Here is a 10,665-nt window from a genome sequence, read left to right on the forward strand (position 1 = left end):
CCGCGGACGTGACGAGCGAGGCGGCGGCCGCGGGCGGCGCGCCGGGGGGCGAGCGCCCGCACACTTCCGCCTCCTGATGCCAACAACAACCTCAATGTATTATTATAACTATAGATAGGTTACACGCGCTCCAAAACTGAAGCACTTGTGACGGTTGTACAGTTTGCTCGTAGACGTGTCTAAAAAGAGTCACTTTAACTGAGGCCCTGGCCCCACCACCGACGATGAGCGAGAAGCGATTAGATTAAATAGAAACAAGAAACTATACTTAGCTATAGAAACAAGAAACGAATTGGCGAGCAGCGAGAAGCGAGGGCGTAGTTCTGATAGTTTTGTTGCTCGGCTATATAATAAGCGACTGTTCGAGTACGACGAGCGAATACTCGCACCACTCGCTCACGCGAGTATATTGATGTGTACTTCCGTGTCGTCGAAAGCATATATTTCTCGCTTCTTATGCTAAAGTAGGTATGCCATGCATATTTTCATTTAAAAATGCTAAACAGTGTCATTCTGAAACGCCTGTTATGTTTAACAAACCCCGGTTAATCGTTTGTCCTTTTCATTGTTAATTTCGGCATTTATATTTGTTAGAAAGGGATAGAAATTAACAAAGGTTAGGTAAGTTTAATGAGTACGGGTGTAAATAAAGTGTGTACCTCTTGTTCGGGCCAGTGCAGGTGCTCGGGCGGGTCGGGCTCGTCCGGCACGGCCAGCTCCAGCGCCTCCCACGCCGCCGCCGTCGCCGCGCTCTCCACCACACTGTCACTAGTCCACGCCTCCACGCTGCGAACGTGGGTATATATGAGTAAAACAATTACTTTGATACTTTTTATACAACGATCCGAGCGATATCGCTTGACGTTTAAGGTTACGACATACATAGGTGTCTGTTTATAAGAATTATGGTTTTAAAAGGTATATTAAGGGTCGCTTAATCTCGCAGCCCGTTCGGCTGTCGCTCTATACTATAAGCCATTTAAGTCGTAGCGTCGGTTTTAAGGACACCCGATATCTTCTTCCTCGCCGCATCCTCACGGCCGCGGGACGGGACGACTGGAGACTTCTCACGTGCGGTCTCCTCGCCGCTCGGTCCCGGGCCGGGCGCGCTAGCCTGCAACGTGGCGTTTGTCACCGACGCTACTCCGTCGGCTCGACGCGGGACCCAACGTCCACTTTACGCTTTCTCGCCGTCGTCGCCATAAAAAATCGAAAGTTACCGGGCGAAGGAAGGCGCGGGGCCGTGTATCTTTTAAACGTCAGTTTGCGTGGTAGTAAATATCTAAAAGTGATTCAAATATAAGAAGCTATATGTAAAGTACGGTACCGTCCCAGCGCGGGGTCGTCGGCGGCGGCGGCGGCGGCGAGCGCGGCCAGCGCGCCCAGCTGCGGCGGCGGGGGGGGGGCGGCCCGCCTCCGACACTAGACATAGATATAGTCACGGTACCGTCCCAGCGCGGGGTCGTGGGCGGCGGCGGCGGCGGCGAGCGCGGCCAGCGCGCCCAGCTGAGGCGGCGGGGGGGGGGGGCGGCCCGCCTCCGACACTAGACATAGATATAGTCACGGTACCGTCCCAGCGCGGGGTCGTCGGCGGCGGCGGCGGCGAGCGCGGCCAGCGCGCCCAGCTGCGGCGGCGGGGGGGGGGGGCCGGCCCGCCTCCGACACTAGACATAGATATAGTCACGGTACCGTCCCAGCGCGGGGTCGTCGGCGGCGGCGGCGGCGGCGAGCGCGGCCAGCGCGCCCAGCTGCGGCGGCGGGGGGGGGGGGCGGCCCGCCTCCGACACTAGACATAGATATAGTCACGGTACCGTCCCAGCGCGGGGTCGTCGGCGGCGGCGGCGGCGGCGAGCGCGGCCAGCGCGCCCAGCTGCGGCGGCGGGGGGGGGGGGGGCGGCCCGCCTCCGACACTAGACATAGATATAGTCACGGTACCGTCCCAGCGCGGGGTCGTCGGCGGCGGCGGCGGCGGCGAGTGCGGCCAGCGCGCCCAGCTGCGGCGGCGGGGGGGGGGGCCGGCCCGCCTCCGACACTAGACATAGATATAGTCACGGTACCGTCCCAGCGCGGGGTCGTCGGCGGCGGCGGCGGCGGCGAGCGCGGCCAGCGCGCCCAGCTGCGGCGGCGGGGGGGGGGGCCGGCCCGCCTCCGACACTAGACATAGATATAGTCACGGTACCGTCCCAGCGCGGGGTCGTCGGCGGCGGCGGCGGCGGCGAGCGCGGCCAGCGCGCCCAGCTGCGGCGGCGGGGGGGGGGGGCCGGCCCGCCTCCGACACTAGACATAGATATAGTCACGGTACCGTCCCAGCGCGGGGTCGTCGGCGGCGGCGGCGGCGGCGAGCGCGGCCAGCGCGCCCAGCTGCGGCGGCGGGGGGGGGGGGCCGGCCCGCCTCCGACACTAGACATAGATATAGTCACGGTACCGTCCCAGCGCGGGGTCGTCGGCGGCGGCGGCGGCGGCGAGCGCGGCCAGCGCGCCCAGCTGCGGCGGCGGGGGGGGGGGGCCGGCCCGCCTCCGACACTAGACATAGATATAGTCACGGTACCGTCCCAGCGCGGGGTCGTCGGCGGCGGCGGCGGCGGCGAGCGCGGCCAGCGCGCCCAGCTGCGGCGGCGGGGGGGGGGGGGCCGGCCCGCCTCCGACACTAGACATAGATATAGTCACGGTACCGTCCCAGCGCGGGGTCGTCGGCGGCGGCGGCGGCGGCGAGCGCGGCCAGCGCGCCCAGCTGCGGCGGCGGGGGGGGGGGGCCGGCCCGCCTCCGACACTAGACATAGATATAGTCACGGTACCGTCCCAGCGCGGGGTCGTCGGCGGCGGCGGCGGCGGCGAGCGCGGCCAGCGCGCCCAGCTGCGGCGGCGGGGGGGGGGGGCCGGCCCGCCTCCGACACTAGACATAGATATAGTCACGGTACCGTCCCAGCGCGGGGTCGTCGGCGGCGGCGGCGGCGGCGAGCGCGGCCAGCGCGCCCAGCTGCGGCGGCGGGGGGGGGGGGCCGGCCCGCCTCCGACACTAGACATAGATATAGTCACGGTACCGTCCCAGCGCGGGGTCGTCGGCGGCGGCGGCGGCGGCGAGCGCGGCCAGCGCGCCCAGCTGCGGCGGCGGGGGCGCGGGGCGGCCCGCCTCCGACACTAGACATAGATATAGTCACGGTACCGTCCCAGCGCGGGGTCGTCGGCGGCGGCGGCGGCGGCGAGCGCGGCCAGCGCGCCCAGCTGCGGCGGCGGGGGCGCGGGGCGGCCCGCCTCCGACACTAGACATAGATATAGTCACGGTACCGTCCCAGCGCGGGGTCGTCGGCGGCGGCGGCGGCGGCGAGCGCGGCCAGCGCGCCCAGCTGCGGCGGCGGGGGCGCGGGGCGGCCCGCGCGCGCGCACAGCGCCCCCGCGCCCGCGCACAAGCGGAGCACGCGCGCGCGCAGCCCCGCCTCCGACACGCGCCAGTTGCAGTACTCGCTGTGGGGTTAACACCCACGGATCACTCGATTTGTCCACAATACGAGAGTTATCGTCGTGCTAACTCTCCACCGACTTCATAAGCCGGCTCGGCCAAGACATCGAGCGGCTTGCGACGGCGGGAGCGATAACCATAGGTTGGAGCGTGACACGACGATCGGACCTTTCGCTCCGACCTATGGTTATCGCTCCCGCCATCGCAAGTCGCTCAATGTCGTGGCCGAGCCGTACAAGATGTGAGAGAGACCCGACAAATGTTACATTTTTTTATAGAAATTTGGTTTTAGTGGTTCATCTCTTGTTTAGGTGCCCCGTCACATGAAAACTTACTTGTCATTTTCATGGATTCCGAAGACCTTTAACGCCCATTTAGATAGTACGAGTTTCTCGCCTCGAACGCACGATTATCGTAACACGAGAAAAAATATAGTATCATGTAAACTAAACATACGATATTGTACTAGAAGGAGCGATAATCGCCTCGTCTTTGATGATTGGATGTCGCCGTGTAAACAAAATTTTAATGCGAGAATCGTATTTCGAGATTTTCGAGTTCATGTTTGTTGAAGTCCTTATTTTATGCGTTTTTGGGACATTTTAAATGTTTTATTAATAGCCAAAACGCACAACAATTTTTTTTTCACACAGTGTCTTTTGTGATGTTTGACCATAGGTACTCTGAGAGGTGAATTATGTAGGTCGTACTGAACAGCTTTTACTGTACAGTGTGGAGTCCACCCCGAAATCGCAAAAACAAATCTGCTTCTCCATAGAAAACATTAACATATTATGACTCTTCGAAATTTATGACAACATATCTACCTACCATTGAGTAGGTAAAAGTTCTGTTGTTTGACCTACATATTAGGCCAAGCAATAAGAAGGTATAGAGGGAAATGCTAGGAACACAATTTTTGACTCCGTAACTTTGTTTGGACTAGTTAGGAGGTGAACATATCAAAAGTCCCCGGCCGTAGCCCCGGTGCTGGGGGGTAGAGGGGGGTAAGAAGGTCGAATTTTTCGGTTTTTCATTGATATCTTGGAAACTTTGCGTCTTAGCGACATGACTACTAAGACAAACCGAAAGCTGATAAAATTAGTTACAAGTTTTATCCAGTCAAGTTTTTCGATATCTTGAACAGTTTTTGAGATACCCGCTCTTGAAAGTTTATTTAGGGCTTTCAATTTTATCTTGATATCTACATTAGTGAAGCTGCTAGGCCGTGTTTGGTATCATTTTCGTATAAATCGGGGGTGCTGAATTCATTTTTAGTATCACATTGACACCATTCCTAAGAAAAAATATATAAACTTTAAACAAATACCTTTTTATTTAAGTTCCTTTTCACTCTTAAACCGATTCCGATTCCGCTCAACCGATTGAATTGAAATTTAGTATACATATATTTCGAGTCCCAAGACAGGACAAAAGATACTTTTTATCTCAATAATCATCCTTTAAAGTTGTGAAATGGAGTATGGGGGGAATTCAACTTCGTCGACGAAACTGAATTCCTGAGATTAATACTGCTTAAGGTAAGGTTTGAAGTCATGTTTGGTATCATTTTCATCTAAATCACAGATGTATACCATCCTAAATTTCGTCTAAACCGGTTTAGCGGTTATTGACTCCCCATACAAATTTCCACCCCACTTTTCACACCCTCCAAATATGCTTTTGGTTAAAAAAACTATCCTATGTCCTATGTCGAGACTGAAACTATTTCTATACCAAATTTCAACGAAATTGGTTCAGCGTGAAGAGGGATTTTCAAAATTATATTTTTTTAAATGTTGGTTTTACTTAGATACCATAAATGAATTCAGCACTCCCGATTTATACGAAAATGATACCAAACATGGCCTAACAGCTTCACTGATGTAGATATCAAGATAAAATTAAAATCCCTAACTAAACTTTCAAGAGCGGGTATCTCAAAAACTGTTCATGATATCGAAAAACGTGTAACTAATTTTATCAGCTTTCGGTTTGTCTTAGTAGTCATGTCGCTAAGACGCAAAGTTTCCAAGATATCAATGAAAAACCGAAAAATTCGACCTTCTTACCCCCCTCTACCCCCCAGCACCGGGGCTACGGCCGGGGACTTTTGATATGTTCACCTCCTAACTAGTCCAAACAAAGTTACGGAGTCAAAAATTGTGTTCCTAGCATTTCCCTCTACAACGTTTTTTGAGCATTCATTTCCTGACCTATATGTAGGTTTTCACCCCTCAGAGTATAGTCAGATATCAGATATCACAGAAACACCGTGTAGGTATACTTATATGTTTTCGTTTCCCGGCAACTTATTTTTTCTTAAAAGCAACGTCACTTTATTAGAGCCAATATTAATATATGTACTCGTAAATGCAACTTAAAGTATATTAACATTAAAAATAATGTGAGAAACAAGAAATATTTACTAAGAATATTGACAGTACCTATAGTGAAAAGATTAGTAACTAATCACGTAAGTTGACTGGTAAAACTCGTATGAAAATCGGTTCGCATCGATTCGTGCGATACTCGCACGTACGTGAAAAAATGTCATACGAGAACCGGTTTATGAGTCGAGAAATCTCATGTAAATATCTCCCTAGAATGCAGCTCCCCGTGTAAACTATTTCGCCTGGCGATAATCTCCGTTTGAGTATCGCATGACATTATCGTAGGCGAGTGTGACGAGTGTAAACATTTTATACGATAATCGCCTGACGATTATTGCATACGAATCATACGATAATGTCATACGATTTCTCGCCCCAAAACCTATAAATGGGCCTTTATAGAGTACAAATACAATTTTATTTTAACATTTATTACGACAGTAAAAATAAATAAAAAAAACGTGACAGTTTCATAATAAAATTTATTTTTTATATTATAAAATATTTTTCACCCAAAATCGACGACCATCTAACCTCATAATTACTTTTAGACCTCAAAAAAACGTTGTTAAAATCTATTCACGGCTCTAAATGCATCATGGAATTCCGAATATTTTTCCTGCTCGCTGGTCTATCTAATACATGAATAAAAAATGTTAAGTGGATTATTGCATTAGAAATGCAATAATCGACTTAACATTCGATCAAAATAATTACCTGAGCGTGAGCGCGTGCGGCAGCCGCGCGTCTAGCGTCCACGCCAGCAGCGCCACGAGCTGCGCCGCCAGCCCTGCGCCACATGTCAACATATACTCGTTTCATATCGGCTACATGCAACACGCAACACTATGACGGACAGTGCTTTCATTTTTATGTTTAGTTCCAAGCGCTAGTAGTACGACAGTGAACGTTCGGTCGTCTGCGTTTAATACTTGCCGGTTCATTTCAACATAACATTATTAATTTATTATTTACAAAAGTATCCTTGTTATTCTATTTCGACAAAAAAAGATGTGGTCTATATTAATTAATAAAAACAAAACAATATTTAGGTTTATTAATAAAATCAGGTAAAATAGCTGTTCAGTATTTGTAGTAGATAGGGAACAGGACAGGTCTCACCTAACGCCGCTACCGTGCGATGCAGGGGGTTGTCTGCCGGCTCCGCCGTCAATGACGCTTCTTTGTTCTGTTTCGCTGCGAAAGTCATTTAAAATCAATCAGTTGACGAGCTCACCCTAGTTCTCCTAAGCTCCTAACTGTGTGTGTCTTCCTTAACTAGTCGACACTCACCCCAGGTGATCACGTGCGAGTGGTCGCCGTCCGCGCACAGCCAGGGCGACACGATGTGTAGTTGTGTGCGCGTCGGGGGCTCTTCCTCGGGCTCTCCTCCCAGGAACTCCATGTCTTCTATACTGTCACTGTAAGTACACAAAAGCCAAACGGGTACCTATTACGCGACGTAAGTTCATCACAAATCTTCGTTACAAATCTATGCAGTCCTACAGACAGCACAATGTAAATATTACATAATATGTACATAGAAAATTAACAAACGTTATTTCACCACTTAGCCACTTGTGCTGCTGACTGTATTTATTAAGCTGCTTGACACTGTAGTGCATAAGTGCATGCATTTTGGCGCGTCTGGACTGGTCATTAAAGTCTCCTGTAGGTCAGCCTTTAAGAAGGAGTCTAAACTGTACCAGTACCTGGTATCTAAACTGATGTAGACGGGGAATATATATTTGTTGAGCTGCCGCACTCTTTCTCTCCGCAGCGCCGCCAGGGCAGCGTTTTTGTCGGCGCAGGCGTTGTGTCTCGTGTGCAGCTCCAGCCTCTGCGCCGCCGCGTGCGCCGCCAGGTGCGACACGCGCTTCTGGTAGCGGGGGAGCTTTAACCTTGAGATACAAAAACACAATTAATTTCGTACTAAATTGATACATTTGCAAGCAACATTTCGGTTTCAATAAAAGGAAAAAAATTCTAGCTAAGATTTCATTTTTGGTACAAGGTTACATCTAAACAATTCTAATAACCCCAAACACAATTATTTTGCATTGTTTTCACAGAGTTCCCATGGCCACCTACTGTCTCCATGATCAGATCAGCTTCATGTAATCATAATACTGCACTGTCATCCGATTTACATATGTATGCAAAATTTCAGTTCAATCAAATAATGGGCAGTGGATCTAATCTATCAGCTGAACTTCCGAGTGCCAATCTTGCTTACGAATTGCAAGCACTGATTTAGCCACTGCATATAATACTTACATACCTTAGCTCATTGTTAAGTTGTGTGAGCTCCGTCAACTGTTTCCTCTTCTCATCAAGCCCATTCCTCCGTTGCTCGATGGCGAGCCGCAGAAGGTCCAGCTTGTCTCGTGACTGTTTGGCCTCTGTTATTAAGCTGTCCCTCTTCAACTTGCCGGCCATCAGCTTCTCGCAGCGGTCGAGGATGTGCTTCCTGTTTGCTTTCAGACGTAACAGCTTGCCTTGTTTCTCTGAGAATCTGAAAATATAAAAGTTGTTGTTGAACAATACTAGAGCTTGAGGAACAGAATGAAATAAACATCAGGCTTAAAATCAGCTAGGTGCTTTATGCAGTCAAATGTTCAAGTAAATACAGGGTAATTTTTTTGAAAAACAATCCTGACTTGTTCAATTAATAATTGAACAAGTCAGTTGCCGGAATGGCCAGATGCTAGGACAGTCCCGACAGTCATATAATATGATTAGCGAACCCTTCTCTCAGAGTGCAAATCTTCTACAGAAATAATTCGCGAAAGACTATTATTGTTTCATAAAACATGACACCAGCAACATTTACAGGTTAAAAACAACTAGTTACATTCATAAGTTGCAAATTTTCATTCGCAAATCGCACTACGCAGTTGCAGAGACCCAAAAACCTTCACAAAAACCAACCATACTTTCGCTGACATATGGATCAAGATATCAAGAAATTAATACAGTAATCTCGACTATACAAATTGGTGGGTATATAAACAGTGTTTTTCAACTAATGAGTCATCAGAAATAAACATAAGTTATGTAAAATATAGCTACCTGTCTGCATAAGGCATCGATGAATGTACGAAGTTGCCCGCACGAATGCAATCCGGGCAGTAGAAGTTTTTCTTCACAGTATAACATAGTAGGCACTTTGTGTAATGTCCTTCACTCTCCGTGGACGATATTCGAAAGTCTCTCGGGGCTTCACTTTCTGTGAAATAACTTAAAGCCATAGTTTTTTGCTTCTACGATGTACGCTTATTGTTTGACAAAATTGTCGAACTGTCAACAACGTCAACTCGACATGTCAATAATCAGCTGGGAACTGGGAAGCGTTCCGTTTTACGCTAGCGAACGATCGTTTGAGTAGACGCGTTATAATATTCAGACAAGCATAATATGAAATAAAATTAATTTATAAAATCTAAAGTGGTAAGTTGGTCAAGCAGATCTTGTCAGTAGAAAAAGGCGGCTGAAAAATGTAGGCGCGAAGGGATATCGTCTCATAGAAAATTTTTATTTAGCGCCTTTTTCTCCTGACAAGATTTGCTTGACCATCTATAGTTGTATTTAATTTGCATATTAATCGAGATCAAGTTAAAAATTAAGATAATATAGAATTAAGGTGGCCTACGTAAGACACAGTACTTAGATTAATTAGTCCATTAATCACATCACACAAAATTTCGATGTTTTAGACCCCCCTTCCCCTTATCACACTTTTTCATAGGAAAGAGATAGGTAGGTATACTTGGTCAAGCAGATCTTGTCAGTAGAAAAAGGCGGCAAATTTGAAAATTGTAGGCGCGAAGGGATATCATCTCATAGAAAATTTGAATTTCGCGCCTTTTTCTACTGACAAGATTTGCTTGACCGTCTATATTTAAAATACGTTTTGTCACACTTGCTATGACCCCTCCCACCCCTGTTGCTGTGACGTAATATGTGGATGGCATTATGTGAATGTGGAAATGGGCAGGACACATTGTTTGTCTTGCACTGATCAAGATTGCAATCCAATGTCATAATCCGGTACTCGAAAATTACACACCCTAGCATTAAGTAGACTAAATCCCTTGAAAAACAATTCCACTAACTTCGTCCCAGCCATTAATAGACAAAATCGTGCAATTTTAACTACATAATTAAGAAAATTAAGCCATTGCTCTTGCTCAGTCTAATTTAAAACGCGACGCAACACCAAAGAACCCTAAACAGGTAGACTTTATCACATTCATGTTAAAGTACACATTCCAAACAAATTTAAAAGAAAGATAAGTGTTAGAGCATGTTGATCCTAGCGGAGCGCCGCCGAAAAGGCCGTTTGAACGTTCGCCAGCATTGGCTTATCTTTTATACCATCGCCAACTTACTGAGAACAGCGGTGAAAGCTCCAAACTACTTTCACCAAACACAATTCCACTGTATCTAGTGAACTAGCGACTGCAGTGGCCGCAAATGTAAGTTTGTCAGGGTATCCTTTACATTTTCGAGTCCGCTCGGCACACGATGTTTGCTGGAAGAATTTACGGTCGTCTGACGTTTGAGAATTGAGAAAATGGAGAAATATCGTCAACACGGCTTTTAGATTTTAGTTGTTTAATGTTTATTGCTCTTATGTTATTTGGAGACCAATGATTTAGAATTGATTTAGAATTCATCGGATGGCACTGTTTTAAATTCCAGTCAATAGTTGTTGCTTTGATAGTTATATCTAGTACAAGTGCACCAAACCATTACTTAACTGCCTATTGCGTCCTTTTACTTAATTGTTTCTAATTGTAAGATACTTTTACT

The 10,665-nt window shown here is 48.4% G+C and overlaps 1 protein-coding gene across 1 annotated transcript; it reads right to left on the reverse strand.

The window, feature by feature from the left end:
• Window positions 1-1,422: 1,422 nt before the first annotated feature.
• LOC134663371 (beclin 1-associated autophagy-related key regulator) lies at window positions 1,423-9,163 on the reverse strand. The gene is made up of 9 exons (XM_063519734.1): window positions 8,923-9,163; window positions 8,132-8,365; window positions 7,563-7,751; window positions 7,144-7,271; window positions 6,973-7,047; window positions 6,568-6,640; window positions 3,341-3,462; window positions 2,053-2,154; window positions 1,423-1,544 (listed from the first exon to the last, which is right to left on the reverse strand). The coding sequence occupies exons 1-9, from the start codon at window positions 9,099-9,101 to the stop codon at window positions 1,423-1,425; spliced, it is 1,224 nt and encodes a 407-aa protein (XP_063375804.1). The 5' UTR covers window positions 9,102-9,163.
• Window positions 9,164-10,665: the final 1,502 nt, after the last annotated feature.

Source organism: Cydia fagiglandana, chromosome 4 (assembly GCF_963556715.1).
Source record: "Cydia fagiglandana chromosome 4, ilCydFagi1.1, whole genome shotgun sequence".
Lineage (NCBI taxonomy): Eukaryota > Metazoa > Arthropoda > Insecta > Lepidoptera > Tortricidae > Cydia > Cydia fagiglandana.

What these genes read in the sequence shown, in the direction of transcription:
- LOC134663371 (XM_063519734.1), bottom strand. Translation starts at nt 9,101, where the DNA reads ATGGCTTTAAGTTATTTCACAGAAAGTGAAGCCCCGAGAGACTTTCGA. An exon ending in GCCCCCGCCGCCGCAGCTGG is followed by an intron (nt 2,155 to 3,340) that starts GCGCGCTGGCCG and finishes ATCTATGTCTAG; the next exon opens with TGTCGGAGGCGGGCCGGCCC. An exon ending in CCCCGCGCTGGGACGGTACC is followed by an intron (nt 1,545 to 2,052) that starts GTGACTATATCT and finishes ATCTATGTCTAG; the next exon opens with TGTCGGAGGCGGGCCGCCCC.